Source organism: Sciurus vulgaris (genome assembly GCF_902686455.1).
Source record: "Sciurus vulgaris genome assembly, chromosome: 5".
Classification (NCBI taxonomy): domain Eukaryota; kingdom Metazoa; phylum Chordata; class Mammalia; order Rodentia; family Sciuridae; genus Sciurus; species Sciurus vulgaris.
Window position 1 is genome coordinate 7314008 of NC_136465.1, and position 23398 is coordinate 7337405.

The window sequence follows — 23398 nt, forward strand, 5'->3', positions numbered from 1 at the left end:
TCAATAAACTTGTCAGCAACCTAACACTGACCTGAGTCTGTGTGGTTGCTGTCCATCGCCGACGCTGCGCCGCCTAATCTTTTGGGGCTTTTACATTTCAGGCCATCAAGGACCCCTGGACTCTGCTGCTAGGGCTGGTCCCCGGCAACTTGGCAAGAATGCTTATTCATCTGTTCAGTAGAAAGTTCTGCATATGTCTGCAAGGTCCATATGGTTTATGGTTTTGCTCAAGTCATCTATTTATTTACTATTTTTCTATCTGAGTGTTCTATATACTATTGAAACTAAGATACTAAGGCCTCCTATTATTGTAGTATTGCTGTCAATTGCACTGTTAGATCTATCTATATTTGCTTTATATATTTGGGTACTCTGATGTTAGGTGCATATATATTTATATTTCTTATATCTTCCTATTAATTGACCCTTTTATCATTATATAATGACCCTCTTTGTTCTTAAAGACAGTACAGTTTTTTTGTTTGTTTGTTTTGCGGTTTTTTTTTTTTTTTTTGCTGGGAATTGAACCCAGGGCCTTGTGCTTTTGAGGCGAGCACTCTACCAACTGCGCTATCTCCCCAGCCCCAGTTTTTTTTTTTTTCTTAAAATCTGTTTTGTCTGATACAAGTATAGCTGTCCCTGCCTTCTTTTGTTTACCATTTTCATGGAATATCTTTTTCTACTCCTTCACTTTCAGCTTATATATATTCTTAAATTTGAAGTATACAGTATTCTTGATTGGCAGTTTCTTTCTTTCAATACTCTGAACATATTCCACTCTCCTTGCCTGAAAGATTTCTGCTGAGAAATATGCTTATAGTATGTGGAAGTTCTTTTATATGTAATGAGTTGCTTTTCTTTTGCTGCTTTCAAATTCCTTATTCTTGACTTTTGGCAATTTGATTATAATATGTCTTGCTGTTGTCTTCTTTGGGTCAATCCTATTTGGTGTCTTCTGAGCTTCATGAATCTAAATGTCCATTTTCCTCCTGAATTTTTGGAAGTTTCCAGTCATTATTTCTTTAAATAAGCTTTCTACCTATTTCTCTCTTTCTTCTCCTTTTAGAACTCTGACATGTGTATATTGGTTCACTTGATGATACTCCATAATTCTCATAAGTGATACTTACTCTTTTTCACTTATTTCTCCTCTGACTAGATAATTTCAAATGATTTGTCTTCAAGTTTGCTGGTTCTTTCTTCTGTTCAATCAGTCTTCTGTAAATTACTTGTATTGAATTTTTTCACTTCATTGTTTGTATTCTTCAACTTCAGAATTTTTTTTTTTTTTGGTTCTTTTTAATGATTTCTATCTCTTGTTGAATTTCTAATGTTGCTCCCGTATTGTTTTACTGACAGAGTTGCATTGTCTACCTATGTTCTTTTATAGCTTGTGAGCATCTTTAAGACAATTATTTTGAATTTTTTTAATTTTTATTTATTTATTTTTTTTTTGGTCAGGCAATTTGTAAATCTCCATTACTTTCGGATTGTTAACTGGCAATGTATTATGTCTTTTGGTGATGTTTCATTCCGTGATTTTTGTGTGTTCCTTGGAACCTTGTGTTGATGTCTGAACATTTTAAGAACAGTCATTCTTCCCAACTTTATGGATTAGCTTTGTTGGGAAAAGGCCTTCACCCACGAGTAGGCTTAAGGGTGGTGGTTGGATGGGGTGTGGAAGATGCCAGCTTCTTGGATGTGCAGGGACACTGGTTCCAGGGCATGCAAGGTGCCTATTCTGGGATCAGGCAGCAACAGCAGGTTTGGTGTTTGAGCACTGGTGATGTTAAGACCAAAACTGGACAGGCTTGTGGGGGGCAGCAGCAAGAGGGCTGGGATGCTGGTATGTGGGTGGCAGGTCCAGCCCGAGGAGGGCAGAGAGGCAGCTCTGGGAGTTGTGGAGTGGTGGTTCTGGCCCTAGGGGAGCACAGTGGTGTGGACTTGAGGCAGCTCCAGCGGCTGGGGTCAGCATTCGTTAAGACTGCTGGAATTCTCAGTGGAGAAAGCTACTGGGTTCCTCCTGCTCTCCTCTTCCTATGTCAGGAAGTTACAGCCAAAGAGAAAGCTCTTGGCCTCAAGTTACGCCAGCCTGGGATTAGGGCGATCCATGAAAAATGCTTCCTAGACTTTCCTACGTTGCCACTCTCAGTTTTTGTGTCCTGCTGGGACATCGCAGCTTCCTGATTGTACTCTGGAGCTCTCCAGAGCTATTTTCATCTGCGGGTAGTTGTTAAATCCTTGCCTTTGTGGGTAAACAAGTGGTAGTCTGCCATCTTGCTGACATCATTCCATCTCTATTTCATTTTTATAATGTTAGTCTGACCAACTATGTTGATTTTTACTGTCACTCAGGCATCAAATCCCAAAGAGAAAAAAAATAATGCTGGTGTGGAGTTTCTGGAAGGGAGTTTGTTGAACCTAGGAAGCCCTTGCATCCAGCAGGACAAGTCCAGGCCTTAACACCATGCAATATGAAGTTGAAATCCCAGCCGTATAAATGTGACAGTTTTGAGAGTTAGCTGTATTGTCTAACTATCCAGGCCTCAATTTCCTCATCTTTAAAATTAGGATAACAAAATGCAGCTCTTAGGGTTCTTGTATCAGCAGGTCTATAAAGTGACTTGCCCTCAAAAAGCACCCAGAAAGCATTTTAATCTGTTCTTTAAAATAGAAGGCACCCTGCCCTAGGACTCACTTGTGAGTCCTTTTGTGTCCCTGGTGTAGCTTAGAGGCCAACAGCGTGGAGCTGCCAGCCTGGCTGGGTCTGTTTCCTTGCCTTGTAACAGGAATGATACTGACGTCTACCGTTTGGGGTTTTGTGGGGATCTGATGAGCTGATACACTTAAAGCTGTTAGAATAGTTTCCAATGCACAGATGTCTGTAGACATCTGCCACCGTCACTGTAATCCCACTGGCAGGACACATGAAACGATGATGGCAAGTGGGGACAGGGAGGATAGGCAGCTCCCAACGCTGAGCATGCTCACACCGGCACAGCTGCCATTTGCAGCCAGATCCTGCCGGTGTCCGTGCCTGCGAGTGGCTCCACCGTTTGAGCAGCATCGAAATCCTGTATCATCTTAGGACTGTCTCGTGGCATCCCCGGAGTACCCCACCCTGCCACCAAGCGGAAGCCGAGTAGCCCAGGTGTGTGGTCAGCCCCGGCAGATGCGATGTCTTCTGTTTGCCCCTCACTCACGAGCCCGTTTATTTCAGGTTTGGGATTTGTCGATAGCTATTTTAAAACAGGAGGTTTAGTTTTAGATCCAGATTCCCATTTCATTTTGGAAACTCCTGGGGATTGCACTCCCCGTGGCCCCAGTTAGGGGAGGCAGGCAGCAGTCAGACCAGGCAGATGTCCAGTCTACCCGGTGCAGGCTGACTTTCAGTCGCCATTTCTCCCCGAGCTGCACTGTGGCTGTGGCTTGCTTGCTGTATCTGGGCCCATAGAGGGCAAAATCACTTTTGTCCCCATTCTTCTATCATAAGTGTGACAATGAATGGCAGAGAGAGAGGCTGCCCTTAACCTGGATCTGCTCCACCGGTCACAGGTTCTGGATTGATGGGGCCCTGGGTTTTTGACATCTCATCTGCTCCAACTTCTGCCTTCTGGAGCTAAGGGCACTACGACCCAAAGAAGGAAAGGGATTCGGAGTGACTCTGTGATCCTGAGTCCCTGCCCCTAATTCCTTGTCCAAGTTTCAGTTGAATTCCCTGCCAGGTGTCCCAGGAGGGCTGTCTGCACACTGGTATGTTGTCTCCGTGCTGGGACTCTGGGGGCAAGTTGGTGTCTAAAGGTTCCATTCTTGGACAAGTCCCTCCTCGAGTCCTCAGCCTCTGCCCTGGTGGTGGGCAGAAAGAGCGTAGGCTGTCATGGCAGAGAAAACTTCCTGCACCCTCTGTCACTTGCTCAATGTGACCTTGGTCAAGTTACTTAAGTCCTCTGAAGTTTTGCTCTATCCTTTGCAAACTGGGGTGTGATCTCTGTTCTCGCAGGGGCTGTTTTTAGGGGAGAATGTTTTAGGTTTATGCAGAGGTCTGAGACTGTCAGAAAACCTGTTCCCCTGCTCATCCTGAGTAAGGAGCATACTTGAAAGCTGAGTGTCCCTGTTACCAAGCCCCCACATGCCTATGGTAACTCTGCGTGGACCCCATTTGGTCTGTGGTGGCAGGCTCTGTGGCAGAGCCCTGGCCCGACTGCTGTCTAGCGAGTCCTGACCACCACTTACTTCCAACCACCAACGGTCACCAAGCTGAACGCTCCACTGTCCAGTAACACTACATTTCCCCAGGTGCAAATCAAGCCTTGGTGGCGGAGTGTAAACTGCCGCTGGGCAGTGTGCAATTGAGTGCCTCTCCACAGGTTCAGGTCCACTCAGCGAGAGCCCTGGGGTATGTGCCACTCCTGGTCTGGGCCACCCAGCCTTGCTCAGGAAGAGCCGTCTGCTTCCGGAAGGACAGCCTTCTGGTCTGAACATGGATGCACGCTCTTGACTCTTTTCCCTCACAAGCAGCAAACCCCATGGGCTTCACCACCAGGAGGATCTGAAGCTGTGTCTACCTCCCAGTACCGCCAGGTCGAAGGCACTTGACTTCCCATCACTTGTAACTCCCTGCCCCTGGAGTCACCCATCTTGTTTCCTTCATGATATTTATCCGGATCTAAAGATACCTTGTTCATCGGCTTATTTGACCATTGCTGCCTACTTTTGCTTACAAGGATGTAAGCATGACCCACGAGAAGGAGCCCTGCCATTCTTGTCCATCACTGTCCCCCAGTAACCTCGAAGAGTCCTTAGCACCTGGAAGGTGCACCATCAAAATTACAGAGTGACTGAGGGAGCCTCATATCTGGATCTTGCTGTCCCGTTTTGCAGGGTTAAGAAAGAAAAGAGATTTGCTCAAGGTCACAAGACAGCAAGCAGTGATGTCAGACTAGATCCCAGGCCTCTCCACCTATGGTCCAGTTCCCTTTTCGCTCCAGTGGTTGCCTGGTAGAAAACACTTCCCAGACCTCCATTCCACAGTCCCACTAATAACCAGTTTGAGTCGAGAGCAGATGTGCTGGGAACTTCAAACCCTGGAGGCTGAGCTGCACAAACCGAACTTTCTCAGTAATTTAAGAAGAGGTCAACAACCTCCACAGCTTGGCCACAAGGGCCACCCTGGCCTGGTGGGGCCCACCCTGGTGAGTCACAGCCCAGTCTGTAAGCTCTGGCAGGCCCAGTGCCTATGAGGATCCTAGTCCAGGGCAGCAGTAGAAGCTGAGGCCAAGCCAGGTTCTCTCCCTGAGACACAGGCTAAGGCTCGTGAGCATGACAGAGCAGGCGGGAGCTGGGGTCGGGCCGGGCAGAGGCTGCAGGACTTGGCATGTGGCAAGCTCACTCTGAGGAGGAGGAGAAGGCCCTGGATGGGGAAGAAAAACCCCCAGAAGACCTCAGAACCTCCTAGCACACAGGGATGGGACCCCAGATAGCTCCTAGGACCACCCGAAATGCTTTCCTTTCACTTTGTATTCCCAGATCACATTGCTACAGCAGGCAGGGGACTCAGCAGACAGGAACTAGCAAAATTACGTCGTCATCAATATATGACAAAGCTACAAGTAAAACAGTGCGGCGCCCCAGACTGCCATCTATGATGCAGCAGAGGAGGGAGTAGGGGGGACAGAGAAGGAAGAGGAGGAGGAACAAGGGCAGCAGGCCGGAGCCCCTGGGAGGCTTCTCCTCTTGCTCAGGGGGGCTACTCACTAGCTCTGGGTTTTCTAGAGCCCAGAATGGAGAGCACACAGAATGCTCAGCAGCCAGTCTCCAAAACAGAAAAATAAACCTGCTGCTCTAAGAAGCCCAGTTCTCCGGAGGCTGAGATCACTAAAACATCCACCCAGCGTTGCAGAACAGCCAATGGATCTTCCTGGGTGCGGCCACTGCATAATGTGGGACACAACGCCCCAACACTCACAACAGAATGTGGAGGGAGGCTCACTGGTCATTCCCGGCAGCACACACATGTGTCAAGGGGAAGAAAGCCCAAGGAATCAGCAGACGAGGAACCGCAGAGTTGTGTGCATGTCAAGATCCTAGAAAGCTGCAACAACTCAATATCATGGTGTTGACTCGGACTAGGCTAGATCAGCAGAATTGAGCACCACCACCCGTGCATACATTGAAATAAATTGTATTAAGTGTTGGCATTTGAAACCAGTGGAGAAAGGAGAAAGGAGTCAATAAATGACATTGAAGCACTTGGCATCCTAATGAAAAAAGTAAATTATACACTCAGCCTCAACCACAACCAAAGAAAAGTGACGCCAAGACTCCATTCTCCCTGGTCACACAGGAAAGTCAGCCACTCCCTGAGTTGACCTGGTTGTCAGGTCAAGGGGTCCTCCTGGCTGGGATGTGGATGTGAATGACAGGGCCACAGGGAGGACTCTGCCAGCACCTGGTAAAATGTGTGGGACCGTCACCCACAGCGCCATCTCCAAGAACCTGCACTGGGGAGCCAGATGCCACCACGGCCGGCTCTGGGAACAGGCAGACACCCATCAGGAGGCACGGGTTGTTCATGTGTGTGATCTGTGCTTGTCAGCAGCGAGTCCCTACTGGTAGGAAGAACACAAGCCACAGAACACACAGATGACACTCCACCACGAGGAAAAAGTACCAACCGACAAAACGAAGCCGTGTGCTTGGTACACATGTTTATAAAAGCAAAACAATGGAACAGGAAAATACACCCCAAATGCATAGCAACAATATCTCTGGGGAAGGGGGAAGAGAAGCAGGGGAGTGAAGAGGCCTGACCCAAAAAGACTCAGCCTGAAAAAAAGCACTGGGCCTCACCTACAGGGCTCTAATTTTTTTTTTTAGAAGAATCAATTAGCTTAAACCAGCATACTTTAAAAAGCAATACACACACACACACACACACACACACACACACACACACACACACGTTACATAGTAATATATATATATGAGAAACAGAGAAACCTGAGAGAAATACCCAAAGCCCTGCATTGTGCATTTTCTTCACTTCCAAACTGCATGAAAGAAGAGTCACACAAACGCATGGGCAGGCAGATCAAGATCAAATCCAACACACACCTAGCCAGGAAGATAAGCAGAATCTACAGCTTCCTTTAAAAACAAGCAGTAATCAGCCCTGCTCTAAGGAGGCTGTGCCAGAAGAGGGTTCCAGAAAGGAGATCCACTACAATTCCACTGCTGAGCTAGTACTGACTGGATGTGTAAAGAACACACCACCAGGAGGATCCAAGATGGCGGACTAGAGGGAGGCTGTGTTCCTTGTCGCTCTGTAACTCCGGTTTCAAGCAGAGGATATCTGTTTCTTGGTGAGGCAGTTTTTGCTGCTTATCGATTCCCTGGTGTTTACCCCATTTGTCTGCTGTGATGACCTGCAATCTGCCAGCATATCGACACCTTTTTAAAGTGCAGATTGCTCTCTGTCATCCGCTATTTGCCTGCCTCTGGCCGGTCCATCCCCTGCCTTTCACCTATTCATCACCCAACACACGAGGTTCACCTCCCGATCTTCAGACAACAGTCAGCAAACTGATCGCCGACCGCCAGTGGAGCACCAGCTGCCTACTGTTGCCTGGAAGTTCTCTGTCACAGTACCTGCAGGTTTGATTACACGTGGCTGCCACCATTTTGAGACAACAGCCAGGCCCGATAGGACCCCTGGCCGGACTGACTGAGCCCCGTCTCCAGGATCCCTCAGCCCAACCGATCACTCCCGCCTCTGGGGCCCTCACATCGACTGACTACTCCCTGCCGCCAGGACCCCCAGACCAACTGACTGTGCCCTATCACTGGGACCCCAGACTGACTGATTGCACCCGGCCTCCAGGATCCCACAACCACACCGAAAAGCAATATACAGAATGAAAAAATACAGAAGAAACTGCACTGAAATACCGTAACAGTTCATTATTGGTGGCAGGACTATGGATGGCTGTTTTCTTTGGGGGGAAGAACAACCCTGAGTCTGTGGAGATGCCAACATGCTGAAATTCTCCAGTTAGGTCCGTTGGTGGAGGATAGCTCTCTTGGAAGGCAACCATTCTGGAAGGGTACAGGAAAACTGCATTACCTCTCCCACATGGCTTCCTGCCCTCCCTGGTAGCCAGGGCTGGTCCCTCTGAGGGAGGGACACTTTATACAATGCCGAGTGAGGACAGACTGTGTGGAAGGAGAAGGAGGAGCAGGGCTGGGCTCCCTGCGTGTGAAGTGGGGTGTGGAGGACAAGGGCAGCCTTGGTGGCGGGGATGTGAGGAGGGGCCCAGGGGCCAGGGGACACAGAACAGGAACCCAGAAAGCAAAGAGAAGGGGGTATCTGGGCACTACGCAGGGCAGAAAGGCTGGAGGGGCCCTCCTGGGAGAGGGGCTGAGAGGCACCAGAGCAAGGATGGGCCTTTCCCCCTTCCTTCCTGCCCGAGGCTGGCTCTTCTCAGCCATTAGCTCTCTGCCACCTGCCCATCTGGGTGGGGAGAGCAGTTGCTTGGCTCTCTGGGGAGCCATCTTGGCCCTTACCCATCTTGGGGAACTAGCTCTGTGGGGAGCCCAGAGTTGGGCTAAGGAGCAAAGGCATTTCAGAGTGACCTCGGATCCAAGGTTCCTTGGAGGCCTCAGGTCCTTTCCAGCCTCCTAAGGGGCAGGGAGCTCCTGCTTTATCCCTCCCAACACCCCTTTCTTTCCCACAGTCCTTGGTCTCACCCATACCTCATCCCAAAGGGGTTCCCCAAACAAGGCCATAGGGAGAGGGCTTGCGGCCTGCACAGGGCCTCTGAGCCAGAGGCTGCCAAATTCCCATTCTGGCTCAGGCCAGGCTCTCACCCGCCAAGGGGTGATGTCAAGTCCAGGACACGCATGGGCCCTGTGTGCCCTTCCTCTTCCTGGCTCTGACACACAGGCGTCTCCAGAAACTGGGTGCAAACACCTCAGCAGCCTAGGCCTGGGGTGTGTGTGTGTGTGTGCGGGTGTGTGTAGGGCAAGTTGTGGAATTCCCCAAGTCATCGTGGCCACTGAGGAGGAAATATTTCTACGTCTCACCCCTGAGCTCGGGGCCCAAGACCGCAGGAGGATGCCGGGAGAGATAAGACCAGGCAGGGCCCTGGCCCAGTGCGCAGAGCTGGAGGAGCATGGGCAGTCAGTCAAGGGCAGCTTCCTGTGTGAGCCACCAGGAGGCACCTTGCAAAGGGACCTTCCTCTAGCCTTCGCCTATTTCTCTGCAGAGACTCCCACTTCAGAGTTTGCTCCTTGCTGACTTCTAGAGAAGGAAGATGGAATAATCACAGCCCCCTTTGAGCTCCTCAGGAAAGAGGAGACAGCATGCCAGCCCTTCAAAACAGGGCAGAGGCTTGTTCCTGTGGTCGGTTTAGGAGCCAGTGGAGTGGACCCACATCTCAGTTGAGTAAGGGAGCCCCACAGAGCTTCTTACTGCTTCCTTCCACAGCTCCTTCCTCCTGCCTCTTTGATCCTTGGGTGGAGAGGACAAAGGCCCAACTCACCCGTCACCCATCCCATGGCCAAATGTCCGACTGGAGCATCCCTGGGCCAGCACAAGGCCCCTCGTCCCTGCATTAACAGAGGCTGAGCAGAAGGGTTATGAGGAGGCACGCTCACTCAGCACTTCTTCCCCACCCAGCCCGAGGCAGGCAGCAGGAACATTTCCAGGAAAGGAAATCAGTACAGCACCATCCCTGACCTCACAGGACAGAGGGTGGACAAGAGGGGAGCGACCACCGGCAAGTGTCAGAGTGGGGGCCTGCCCTGGGGAGCAGAGGTGAGGGGCAGCAATCCCAGCTAGGGAAGTGGATGTTGGGGGAAGGGGAGAGAAAATAGACCCAATGTATTTAAGGGAAGGTCAGAGAATCTTTGTACTCTAGGACATTTGACCAGGATGAAGTCAGACCACATGATCTGTTCTATATACATTTGGGTGGGTAAGTTTGGGTGTGAGTGGGCTTTAAAAATGGGGGCAAGAAGTCTTTTATAGAGGGAGAATTGGAAGGAGTATAAAGTTGAAAAGCTTATTATCTTAACTGTATTTTAATCTCGGCCTCTACCCGACTTCTTTGGGGCCCCATCTGATTTCCTTTAGTCTATGAGATCCTGTAGGCCTGAGTCGCTTGCATGGCTGGACTTCAGGGTTTGAAGGTCCATGGGGTGGGAGAGGTGGTGAGGACAGTCTGCAGTCACACTGAGGCCTTGAGCTCCAACTGCCCATTGGCGGTTTTCCCTCTTGGAAAACTTCAAAGACAATCCAACGCCCTCCATCCATGAGCATGTCCGAGGGTCGGAAATGGAGGTGAGGGTGGAAGAGGATGAAGAGAAGTTCTGCAGGGCAGAAGACAAGCACCGCTTGCAGGAGGAAGCCCTGGTGAGGCCGTCCTGAGGTGGGGGAGCCCAGGTTGGGGCCCACCGCAGAACTATTAGCCCCAGGCTGAGCAGGCCCTCCCTGGACAGCTGCCTGCCTGGGCCTGCCTGGACCACGGCCTTGGTGAGCAGGCAGAGGAAGCGTCAGGGTGTTTCCAGTCTTCCTGAGAGTCCTGGCCACATACCCAGGCTCCTGGCTCCAGAGCCACAGGCTGCTGAGGACACACCTCCTCGACCCTCGCGGGCTTCGTCATCGTGGGCCTCTTCCTCCTCGCTGCCCTCCCCTCCTCCTCCTCCTCACAAGCCCAGGCATCATCCCAAACAGCATTTTCAAGGAAGGCTGATGTGTTTGTAAACATCTGGCTCACATGAAACTCAGCCCAGGTGGTCCCCGGGGTCCTCGCAGCAGCGACTCCAGGTGAGCTTTCCCCAGAATGTCCTTCCCCGCACGTCCGCGCTGCGTGCCTGGGTCTCGTTCTCACCCTTTCTGACTCCAGTTCTCTCTGGGAAGCACATGGAGGCCTGGTCCTAGCTGTGAGTCAATCCAGGGGCAGCCGACCACGCTGGAGTGGCCCGCCGCATTTCCCGCAGGCGGTGCTCTGCAGCCTGCCCCCAAACCACCGCTGAATGGCGGGTTTGCCTGCCTGCTCGGCGCTCCCTCACGCCTTGCTGGTGTCAGATCCCAAACAAGGCCACCTCACACTTGGAAAGGACAGACAAGGCAGCCAAGCCGCTCAGGGCTCTGCTGGCGTGGCTGTGGGGTATTTGCGCGTGCTGGGCCTTAATGGGAAGCGGGTGAGAGGCTTGCCCGGTCAGGTGGTGCTCCATGGAGGCCCACAGTGTGAGGAGCGGCACCGTCTGCCTGTGCCCTGCCAAACAGCGTGACAGGCGCTCGTTCTAACACTCCCAACCACCCGCCGTTAATGGAAGATATTGTCAGCCCTGGTGCGTAGACGAGGAAACTGGGGCAGGACGGACTCTGCACAAGGACACCCCCCCACACACATTGCTGGTCAGATTGGGGCTGGGAAGGGGGCCTGAGTCCGTTTCGTTTCAACATCTCTTCAACTGATTTCAAGAGAGCAGCCAGAACTAAGGGGGTCTCGCTGATATCTCCTCAGGCTGCAATTCCTGGAACGAGGGTGAACAGGAGGGTCCACAGAAGTTCCCCCCAGACTCCCTCCTGGGCTCTGCTCCCTCCCAGCAAACACTCATTGCCTTTGCCACTGGTCTGGGTCCCACCTGGAAAGCTTGTGCTTCTGTCCAGGTTTTCTGGGTGATAGAATCGTTAAGTTTGAATTTGTCCAGTGGGCAGCAGTTTCTCTCCCATCCCACCTCTAGGGTCCACTATCCTCGGGGATTGGCTGGTAGAAATGAAATCACCTCATGGGCCTTCTCTCGCCAGTACTGACATGGCTGTTGGCTCTGCCAGGAGCGAGCTGTTGAATGGGGTAAGCTGTGGGCATCCCCAGCCTCACTTCCTCAAGGAGCAGAGTCCTACTGAGGTCCTCAACTTCTGGGCCCTGCCTGCAGGTCCAAAGCCACCGCACCTGACCCACCTGAGTTTAAAACAGGGCTCAGGACAGCCAGCCTCTCCCTGGCACTGGAACCCTCTCCCTACCTTGTTCATGAGCATCTCAAGGCTAGCTCTCTGTGGGCACCAGAGTAAGCTCTTCTCTCCACCCAGCGCCATCTCTCTGGTCCAGATCTGTGGGATCCCCCTGAACTTCTGACTTTGCAGTTTCTGGTGTTATCTCCTCCACTGCCCATCATGAAGGATTCTGGGAGTTGGGTGCCAAGGACCTGGGGTCAGAGGATGCCAGAGTTGTACTCTGTTCTAGTGGGGAGGGACCAACCAGTGGGGCAAAGTGACGTGACAAAGGTCTAATTAGTACCAGGGCTGAGACTAGACCCTGGATCTCTTGGCACATTCCCAGGCCTCCTTCCATTATTTAGGGAGCCCGTCTCTTCGGAGATGACGTAGAGAATTACGTCTAGAAGGTCGTGTCCTGCCATTCAGGGTTGTGCACCATCTCCACTAACGGTGCCATTTTTTATTTCCTTCAAGTGCTGGAGACCTCTGTTCAGTTGTCACCAGTCATGTGCTAGTGCCAGGACTGGAAACACTTTCCCAATGATGATTCTTAGGAATGCTCACGAGAGGAAAGAGCAAGTCCCCAGAGGCCACGCTGGAGCTGAGAGGGAGGATGGCAACAGCTCGTCCTTATGTGCGCGGTGCGTGTCATTTGCTCCTTAACCAGACCAGCAGAATGGACGGCAATCACGCCCGCCCCTGACATTTGAGAGGTCTAGAGCAAATGCACAGAAGGAGGCCCACACACCATGTGCCTGAAGATTCCAACATTATGAAGCAACCTAATACTCTGTGAAATAAGGTGTGTTCTTCCCTTCTGCCTTACAAAATACACCTTTAAAACAACCTTGAAGGCTGGGCTCTGATGTCACTTTGGACTCCTGGGACTTGGAGGGACATGGGGAGCAAGGCCTCGGCCCCCATCCATGGTCTCCTCTTCCCCCACCCCAACAGGGACTTGTACTTTGGTGGAGGGGATCCCCAAGCTAAGACTCCAGCATCCATGCAGCCTCACAGCCCAGGAACAAGGTCGAACAGGCTGGGGTGTGGGCCCTTCAGACTGGAAATTCCTGGGTCCTGGTTCCTAGAACACAGACAAAAGGGAGGGTGTGGGCTGAGTGGCACGTCCCCAAGGCCAGAGCAACCCAGGTCTGGGGCAGGCCCCTTTGCTCATGCATCAAGTCAGAAGTAACGAAGCCATATCCATTCCATCCACAAGTGACTGCAGACTCAAGAGACTGCTCCAGGCACATGCCAATCACCAACAGAGCCAGGACTTGACCTGGGGGCTACCTGACTCCAGATCCCCTGCTGATTCCTGTCACCATCTGCAGTCCCCTCATCCCATCACCTGGAATATAGCCAGCCACAGTCCACAAGCTACCCCCACCACAGTTTAGATGGTCATCACCTCTGGCAAAATGGAAGCCATGTCTCTGTGGGCCTCCTGCCCCAGGCCTCCTCATTCAGCTCCCTTGACACCTTGAACCTGACCTAATCCCATGACCTTGGGATTGAAGCAGCCCTTCACATCAGGACTCACCACACCCTCCCCAGACAAGGCCTCTCCTCTCACCAGGGCTCCGATGACCATGATGTGTCACCTCCCTGACCCAGAACAAACCAGCAGAATTTGGAAGAGGTGGAAGATCAGTGAATCCTCTTCCTCCTCTTAAGTTGTATGCACCAAGCTCCCTGATACCTAGCACTGCATGGCACAGAGTGACTAAATGGACATGACAGGCTCCCTACAGGCAGGACACTCACCCTCATGGCTGAATCAGCCTCTTTTGACAGATAAGGGCAACAAAGTGCTATTGCTGGTAAACACGCCTAATGACAACCACTACCTGGTTCCTCTTGAAACACGCTATACTATTCCCCCAAGTGGAAAAGTCCCTTCCAAAGACAGATGGCAGAAGCAGGTGGACTCTGACCCAATCCTAATTTCTCCCTGGAGCGGAGAGGGATGTCACCTTCTCAGAATCCTCTGGATTACAGAGTCAAACAAAAATGTTGTTCTTCTTCCTCTCATCCAACAACTATGGAGCAAACCACAGGGACAGTGAGAGAGGGACACAGACTTGGATATGGCGTTTGCCTTGAGTACTGCAAAATTCAAGCAGGATGGGAGAGACGGATTTGAGAGGGCTCTGTGCCCTGCGAGGGCAATGAGGCAGAGATCCTTTCCATTCTGTGGTCCCCTGGGGGAAGTTCAGTCCTTACGCTGGTCTGCCAGGCCCTGCCCTGTCCCTGATATTATCTCCCATAATCCTCTCCACTCCCTGCTCACTGCACTCCGTCTGAGAGGCACCCTCGCAGGCATGTTTGTTTGGCTGGGGACTTTGCATTGCCTATTTTTCTCCTAAAACACCCTTTCCCCCACACCTCAACATCAACCTCTTCTTTTTCATATTTTTGCTCAAAAATCACCTTATTAATGAGGTCCTCCCTGACCCTGTTTAAAAGTGCTTTTCTTCCACTCCCACCGTTACTTCCACCCAAGTCCGCATTTTCAGTTTTCTACGACAATATTTAATTTGTCTAGCAGACTTACTGCTCATCAGCCACCTCCATTCCCCTGCTGGGATACTAGGTCTCCAGGGCAATGGCCTTTATCTAAGATGTTCCCCAACAGCCTAGATCAGCGTCTGGTACTGGAAGGCACCGATCAGTGTTTATCAAATGGATGAATAAGTGAATCTGGAGAAATGGTGAAAGATAGGTAGTCATTTTGAGTTTAAATTTTAAAACCTTCAAAGTAAAAGTTTCCTTAAAGTGGCTGGAAATGAGACTGTGATAGGGGGACCTGAGAAGGGTAGCCGGTGGGAGGGAAGCCCCAGAACTTCTGCCACTCCAGGGTTTGCTTGCTTGCTGCAGTAGCTCCCCTCCCATCCCACAGGACATGTACAGGACAGAGAGGACTTCTGGCCTGGGACAGATAGGGGCCTGTAGGTGACATTCCAAAGGAAAGCAACCCAAGTGATACGTGACCAGGTCAAATCTTTGGCTACTGGTATCTTGGTTACTGGTTCCCCAGAGAAGGGAGTTCCATCCTCCCATCTCCATGCGGCGGTTCCATACTCTGAAATCCCCATCCCTGACACACAAAATCCCTGAAATACACTGACAATATTTCTGAGCCACGTTCCATGCTGTTTTTCAACTTGCACTTCTTTGCCGTCATGCTAGGTGATTGACAGGGGATCTCTAAGGTCGTCCATGTGTTTGAATGTAACTGGCAGCTTTATGATTTGCACACACAGCTGTACATATTCATAAATGCTTGTGCAGAACCCAGCCCACTCAGAGCCAAGACACAGCGGTGGGTAGAGAGAGGGGTGTGTCTGGAGTTGAAGGTCGAATTAAAGGTCACCCTCCAAGTTTCTTTTCTGGCACAGCAGGCAAGGGCACGCGGCACTCCCCAACAGCAATTCCTGGAGCCAAGGGACAGAAGGCACCTGTGGGTGGCCAAAAGGGGAGATGAGATAGAGAATGGAAGGCTAGATAGCTTTGGGTGACCCTTTCCCTCAGGCATGTGGTCTGGGAGAATGAGGCCAGACTCCAGTAATCAGCTTTGGAACCTGAGTCCTGGGAGAAGGCAGAGCCTCCTGCACCCGAGGACCCTGTCTACAGCCAGGATGGGTCCTCAAGGCTTGCGAGAAGGGGCATCCCCAGCCTCTGTCCTGTAGGTGTGTTAGGTGCAAGCCGTTCGTGCAGCTGGAGGCTCAGACAGAACAAGGACTGAGTCATAAATACAGAAGTGATTGATGCCACTGAATGATGAACGTGGAGAAAACTGGCTCCGGATCAATCCACCGGACTACTCCCCGCTGGCTTCTCGTAACCTTTCTGAGCCTCGGTTTCCTCCTCTGTGAGCCGGCGGTGCCCACATCTGTGCTGTGAGAGCTTTCGAGGGCGTGGCGCACGTCAGGAGCTCAGACATAGTGGTTGTTGCTGGGATTAGGAGCCCTAGCCATTTGTGGGTGGAGTACAGGCTCGGGCGTGGGGTTCCCCTGCCCGCTCCACGCAGGCAAACTGCTGACAGTGGCAAAGCCACGTTGCCATGCTTGGGGGGAAACTGCCTTGGTTTCGGCTTAATGAAAAACTGGATGTTTGGGTTTGGTTTCGTCTGGGGGTTGGCAAGTGCGCGCGGCTGCTCTGCTCTCGCCCGCCGAGGCCGCCCGGGCAGGGTGAAGTCGGGGGGCTCTAGGACCCGGCCGCCGCGCTCGGACCGGCGGGCCCGGGGCGGCCGAGCGGGCCGGGGCTTGAATGGGAGGCCGGGGCGTCGCGGCGGGAGGCTCGCGCCGCCGTCGCCAGGCAACCGCCCTGACGCAACGCACCAAAGCCTGCCTTCCAAAAGAATAGTGCCGGGCGTTCTCGGGCGCACGGGCGCAGCGAGGCGGGCGCGCAGAGCGCCGGGGACCTGGCCACGGCGCCACGGGCCTCCGGGCGCCCGCAGGTGGGTTCGCGCGCGCGGCGACTTTCCCGGGGACGGGGGACGGGCTGTGGCGGCGGCGCGGACCCGCAATGGGCTCCACTCCCCCCTGGGCAGGCGGCGGGGAGCGGCTCATCCCGCGGCCCTGGAGGGGACACGCCCGCGGAAGCGCGGGGTGCTGCCCCACCTGCTCCGGTGGCCGCGCGGAGTGGGCAGTCACCGCTGGACTCCGTCCCTGAGCTCCCAGCTCCGCTGGCCCCTTCCAAGGCTGAGATACTGGTGGAGATTCGGGGTCCATGGTCTTGGGGAAGGGACCCCACTCAGGGCTCCTCCCAGACGGCTGGTGACCTCCACACCCACCCTGTCTCCTCTGTGGACTTCACCTGGGGCGGGGTGGAAGTTTCTGACCCGAAGGATGCAATCCCTCGCAGGGTTCTTGGTGAGGGTGCTCTAGGCCTGAGGCCAGGATAGTTCAAGGGACCCTGCTTAGCCATAGGGCCCTGGGGAACGAGCAGGTCAGCCCTGAGGTGGGCACCTAGGGTCACCAGGACAAGGGGCCACAGTTTGCATGGAGGGGAGGGTGTCTTTCAACCAAGTCGGGTGGATCGCTGCTTCTTTGAAGACCCCTTATTTCCTGAACCAGCTGGGCTGTACATGGTCCTCCTGGAAGATCTGGAAGGTAGAGGGGCTCCAGGTTGGTGGGTCCTCGCTGCTGTCTTATACCACAGCAGGTGCTCCCAAATCAAGTTTCCATGAACTCCCCTTAAGGTCCCCATCCACACTGACCAGGGGAGTCTGGTTCCAAAGCAGCTTCTGGTGGATGCCTCCGAGACCACCCCACTCCCCTGCCCAGGCTCAGTAAGTGCTGGGCAAAGTGCTGGGAAAGCCGGTGGCCCAGCCTGTGGTCGGCAGGATGGGAGCGCCTCCCAGCTGGTTTTAAAGGGGCCTGGCAAACAGCAAGGAGCACAAACTGCTGAGAACCTTTGGCATCCTTGGTCACCATTCCTCACAAATCTCTCCTCAAGGGGATGTTATCCCGTTTTGTCAGAGGGAGTCTGAGAAGTTAAGTAACTTGGTGCAGCTCATGTGGCTGGTGAAAGAGCAGAGAGATTCCCAACCACCAGAGCTCCTGAGGCAGTTCTGCAAGGAAGGCCACTGTAGGGGACCCACGGCCTCCATGGCCCAGAGAGTGGGAAGGAGTCGGTCACCCCCAGATGAGATGAGAGCTCTGTAGTGGAGCTCATACCCTAGGAAGGTCCCCATCATCTCAAGGGAAACTTTGGAGCCAACAAAGCCATTTCTTGTATCAGGAGCTTGGAAGCCTTTGCCATCAGTCCTGGCCAGCCTCAGAAGTGTCCTCCCTCATGCCCCTTCTTGCTGACCCACAGATGCCCACCTCCCTGCACACTCTCCTGTCCTTGTCCTCTCCATTACATGCATGGATTGCCACTAAATGACCAGTCCCCACTTCCATATCTACCAGCTTGGCCTCCCTCCAAGAGGACTGAAATAAATTAAGGCCGTGCCTATTTGCTGAGAAAAAAGATCCACGGTGCCCCAGGCCCATGAGAAGGAAAACCACTTGTCAGGCCACTCACGCGCTGGGGCGGGTATGTCTCTAGGTAAATCTTGCTGTTGGGAAACCCTGGTGACCCAAGGGAAGCATCTGGAATTTCCAAGCCCCCTGGGAGCCGTGTTCTGCCCAGCTATGGCTCTTCGCTTGACTGGGACATCGACCTGCTTGCAAAGGCAGAAGATAAATAAATGATTATCGGGTTGACAGATGGGGGCTGGAGAGTCCTCAGGTGCCCTTATGAACGTCCCTTACAAGTAACCAGTGGATGGGGTGAGGACAGGCCCATTCCGAAGCAGACCTGGAAGGGGTAAGATGGCTGAGAACCTGGGCCGGACAGGGTTTGAGTGAAACAGGAAGGATGAGTGGGCAGGAAAGGGGAGACTGGCAGGAAAGCGGCAGGTGAGCCTTGCTGTCGTCACCTGTAGAGTCTGAGCTGCCTTGGAGGACAGGGTTGCCGAAAGGAGCCTAGAAGACGGGATCTCAGCTTTTTCCTGGTTAGGCCAGTTGCCTTGCCTGCTAAAGCCCAGTTCCCCACCTGACCACTGCCACTTCTCCCGTGAGAAGGGAGGAAAGACCAGGAGAAGGAAGAAGAGCAGGAGTCAGAGGCTGTGCTGCCCCGAGTCCACCCCTTTCCTCCCGGCACTCCGACCCTGCCTGCTCCATCCAGAGCAGAGCTCCTCCACCAGCAGCTCCTGGGAGAAAGGAGTGCGCTGGACGGGAGCCCCAGCTCCTGTGGGCATGGGGGGGGGCTTCTTCTCTGGGGAATTCTCTCTGGCATCAGGCCCTCCTCATGCCTCAGCCCCTGCCATGCGGGAGCTCCCTCCAGTGGGCTACCTCCTGGGCTGGAAGGCCTTGACCAGGCCCTCCTTCCTGGAGAAACTTGCGGAGTTCCTAGGGTGCCCTCCAACCTAGCCTCATCCCCAGCAGCCTTGGCAGAGACCCAGGAGATGTCGGGGTTCAGCTTCTCCCCATGGGCTCATAGACTGAGCTCCCCACTTCCTCAGGCAGTTTCTCCTGTGAGGCAGGGATTCCTTTCAGGGCATTCTGATCCAATGTGAAAGCTGGCAGTGAATCCCCAAAGCTCCCTTATAGGGCTTGTCCCTGGAGACCTGGCGAGCTGACTCAAGCCAGAGCTCGTTTTCCAGGTGGAAAGCAGGCATCAGTAGGCTCCAGCAGTGGCCTCCATGGTGACCACAGCTCCAGGGCTTCTTGAAGGTGGGGCATTTCCTCATTCCAGGAAGCCAACAAAGCCTCTGAGTGCAGAGTGGGAATGGCAGTGGAAGGTCAGAGGGGCCCTCAGGATGTTGAGTACCCAGGAATGTTCTGGATGAGTGTCTGTACTAGCAAGGCCGCTTAGGAACCTCCCCGCCACCCCACCCTACCCATTCACCATTGTAAAAAACTACAGCAGATGCCTCTTCCCCTGTAGATGCCTCTTCCCCTGTAGATGCCTCTTCCCTGTCCCCGGTGCTTTCGCAAGTGCTGTGCCCTGGGGACACCACGACAGGTACGAACCAACCTGAGCCTGTTGGTGGGGCGGGCAGAGCACTGGAGACTGACTGTGTTGTCATTCTCATTGTTTTGTGTATTCGGGAGCAGCTGCTGGAAACCTGGGGGAGGGCGAAGATGACCCTATTATCAGTTGGAGAGAAAGCAAGCCTCAGAGCAAATCCTGCCACAAGTGCAGACAGCTTCTAGAGACATTCATTTGCACACAGGTCCAGCAGATCCAGACAGCCTGACCCCAGGGCTTGGTGAAGTCCCAGCCTCTGTCCTGGTGTCCTGATTACCCCTCCCTGGAGGCCTTTCTAGATCCTTCCACCAGCTCCTTTCAGGGTTGAGCTGTCCCCAAATTCATTTGAGCAGCCCACACCTCAAACACCTCTGTCTTCAAGGGGACATTCACTTTGCTAATTACTGAATGCCTGGTACTGCCCAAGATAAAGAAGCACGCCTGCCTGAGTGGGAGCTCCAGCTGCCAGACTCGGGGAGGGGGGTCTCAGCCTGAATGCCCCTGAGTTGCAGCTCACCCAGGGAAAACACACAGAACGTGTCCCCATCAACAATGGTCCATCAATAACTTTAGGATCAATAATGTGCGTGGTGCTGAGGACCCTAAGATAATGGCCCTGCCCTGGAGCAACGAGGAACTGTGTCAGGGTCCCTGAGGAGTCAGTGCAGTTTGTGCAGCCTAGGGCCGAGTGACAGTAAGGTGGCGCTCTGCACGCTCTGGAGCGCACAGGCAGGCGTTTGTGAACCCTGGTGTTTGGAAGCTGCTTCCCCTGTGACAGGCCCAGGAGAGTGCCAGCCAGGCACAGTCAAGGGCAGGAGGTGGCCGGCTCATTCTTGGTGCGACTAATAAGACACACCTCGCTGGGAACTGTTTCCTGTTTGTATGACCAGGACGCCTGCCTTCTGCCTTCATCTCCATAAATTGCTCTAAAGGCCCCCCTGCATCTCCTTTCCCTAATGCCCACTGCCACTCTGGCCTTTGGCTGGAAGAGTCCTGTGGTCACCTGTGGCAGTTGGCTGGGACAAGGACAGGCTGCCTTCGCCACCTCCTGGGCATCCTTGCCTGGTCACTCGTTTTTGTGAAGGGTCCTCTTCATTCTCTGCATTTCCCAGGGCCTATTCTCACCCCCATAACCGACCCTGGGTTCTCAGGCACCTGTCTCCCTGCCTGCCAGGGCAGCCCTTTCCCAGGGTCTTGGAGGGGACTCTGGGGATTCTCAGTCCCCCACAGCCCCACCTACCTCATCAGCCCTCTTCATCTCCTGTCCTCTTGGGAGGCCATAAATTAGAGGTATGGTTCCCAGGACTCAGGGCTTCTCTGGACCAAGGGAAGCCCAGCTCTCCCTTTCACTGGGCAAAACAAAAAGGACAGATTTCCACACCCCCAGCCTCCACAGGAGGCCTGTGCGTCAGCTCAGCTCCAGCACGAGAGCAGAGCCCGTCAATTATTCAGCACTGACCTAGCACTCTGCATTTGCAAAGGTCTTAACAAGTATTTTTATAGATTCTTTCCTCATAATGTCCTAGCGAGACCAAGCAGTTTTCCCATTTCCTAGACAATAGAAGCAAGGCTCGACTCGGAGTCAGAAGATTCCGGTGCAAGCCGAGCCCGCCCCTCCAGTGGAGCTGTGTGGCCTGCCCCAGTCTTGTTAGCTTCTCTGGTCTGCAGTATCTCTGTGGTCTAGCTCTTGGAAAGGTCCTCTAGCCCAGGCCACCACATGTGGGAAAACAAGATGTATAAATGCTAGTGTGACTTAAGAATGCTGTGATTTGCTCTTGTCAAACCAGGTATGCAAATGGAAGCTCTGGATTCTGTGCAGAGGTGCAGCCGTTAGCACGGGACCCTGCACACCAAGCTTCCCTGAGCAAAGATCTCCAGGAGGACACGGGTGAGTGGGATCCTTCGCGCCTGCCCCGGGGCAGCTCTGGGACAGGTTGGTAGCCCCCCTGCTGCTGTGGTCGAGACCCGGAATCTGTCAGGAAGGAAGGAGAGGCCGTTGCAGGGACACCATGGTTCCCAGAGCACGCAGCTCCTCAGAGCAGGCGTGAGGCCACAGGCACTGGAGCAGAGGCGGCTGACTCCTCTCGTCCGCCCAGCTGGTCCTGTCTAAAGAGTCCTCTGGTTCCCCTCTCCAACAGCAAGGCTGGGCCCGGGGGGGGGGGGGGTTGGGGAGACGCCCCGAGCAGCCCCCAGAGCTCCTGCCCGCCCCCATCCTCCCCAGCCTCACCTACCTGAGCTCCACGCTGGAGCCGCAGCCTCCTTTGCAGAAAGGGTGAAGCTCAGGAGGCTGTGCCCCCCGGAGGCCTGACCCAGACAGCACCCAGCTGGGTTCAGGAGGGAGCAAACCCCCGCTTGTCCTGGCAGGGCAGCCGCACCTGTATGGGGTGCCCCCTCCATGCAGACCACACATGCACGTGAGGAAGACCCAGGGGCACTGCCCTGCAGAAGCCTGAACCACCCCACATCACAGCCACCACCCAACCCAGAACACACAGCCTCCAGACCACCACCCACTTACACAGCAAGACAACCCCCCCACTCACATACCAAGACAACCACCACCCACTCACACAGCAAGACAACCACCACTCACACACCAGGACAACCACCCACTCACACAGCAAGACAACCACTACTCACACAGCAAGACAACCACCCACTCACACAGCAAGACAACCCCCCACTCACACAGCAAGACAACCCCCCACTCACACAGCAAGACAACCCCCCACTCACACAGCAAGACAACCACCACCCACTCACACAGCAAGACAACCCCCCACTCACACAGCAAGACAACTACCCACTCACACAGCAAGACAACAACCATCCACTCACACACCAAGACAACCACCACCCACTCACACACCTACATAACAACTACCCCCTTCTCACACACACCAAGACAACCACCCACTCACACACCAAGACAACCACCCCACTCTCACACCAAGACAACCACCCCACTCACACACTAAGACAACCACCACCCACTCACACAGCAAGACAACCACCCACTCACACAGCAAGACAACCCCCCACTCACACAGCAAGACAACCACCACTCACACAGTAAGACAAAAACTACCCACTCACACAGCAAGACAACAACCATCCACTCACACACCAAGACAACCACCACCCACTCACACACCAACATAACAACTACCCACTCACACACCAAGACAACCACCCACTCACACACCAACATAACAACCACCCACTCACACACCAAGACAACCACCACCCAATCACACACCAAGACAACCACCCCCACACTCACACGCCAAGACAACAACCCCCACTCACACACCTACATAACAACTACCCCCTTCTCACACACACCAAGACAACCACCCACTCACACACCAAGACAACCACCCCACTCACACACCAAGACAACCACCCCACTCACACACCAAGACAACCACCCCACTCACATACCAAGACAATAACCACCCACTCACACACCCAGACAACCACCACCCACTCACACACCAGCATAACAACTACCCCCTACTCACACACACCAAGACAACCACCCCACTCACACACCAAGACAACTACCCCACTCATACACCAAGACAACAAAAACCCACTCACACACCAAGACAACAACCACCCACTCACACACCAAGATAACAACTACCCCCTACTCACACACATCAAGACAACCACCCCTCTCACACACCAAGACAACAACCCCCCAATCACACACCAACATAACAACTACCCCTACTCACACACACCAAGACAACCACCCCACTCACACACCAAGACAACAATCACCCACTCCACACCAAGACAACCACCCCCCACTCACACACACCAAGACAACAACCACCCCCACACTCACACACACCAAAACAA

General features: G+C 53.5%; 1 protein-coding gene and 1 long non-coding RNA gene across 6 annotated transcripts in view; one reads left to right on the forward strand and one right to left on the reverse strand.

Annotated features, from left to right (window-relative positions):
* Positions 1 to 14813: 14813 nt before the first annotated feature.
* Positions 14814 to 21972, reverse strand: LOC306662447. Its single transcript, XR_013764112.1, has 3 exons — positions 21760 to 21972; positions 19535 to 19625; positions 14814 to 15462 (listed from the first exon to the last, which is right to left on the reverse strand). It is a non-coding gene; the product is annotated as an uncharacterized lncRNA (long non-coding RNA).
* FAM167A (family with sequence similarity 167 member A) overlaps positions 16061 to 23398 on the forward strand; it is a 30115-nt gene continuing 22777 nt past the window's right edge. For 2 of the 5 annotated variants that reach the window (XM_079142127.1, XM_079142126.1), the window contains exons 1-3: positions 16061 to 16463; positions 19463 to 19522; positions 21316 to 21416. In XM_079142127.1, coding sequence (XP_078998253.1) covers positions 16102 to 16463; positions 19463 to 19522; positions 21316 to 21416 — 523 coding nt within the window. In that variant the 5' untranslated portion in view covers positions 16061 to 16101. Of the gene's footprint in view, positions 16464 to 17827; positions 18050 to 19462; positions 19523 to 21315; positions 21417 to 23398 lie in introns of all 5 variants that reach the window. The other 3 variants (XM_079142125.1, XM_079142124.1, XM_079142123.1) reach the window with 3 other exon arrangements.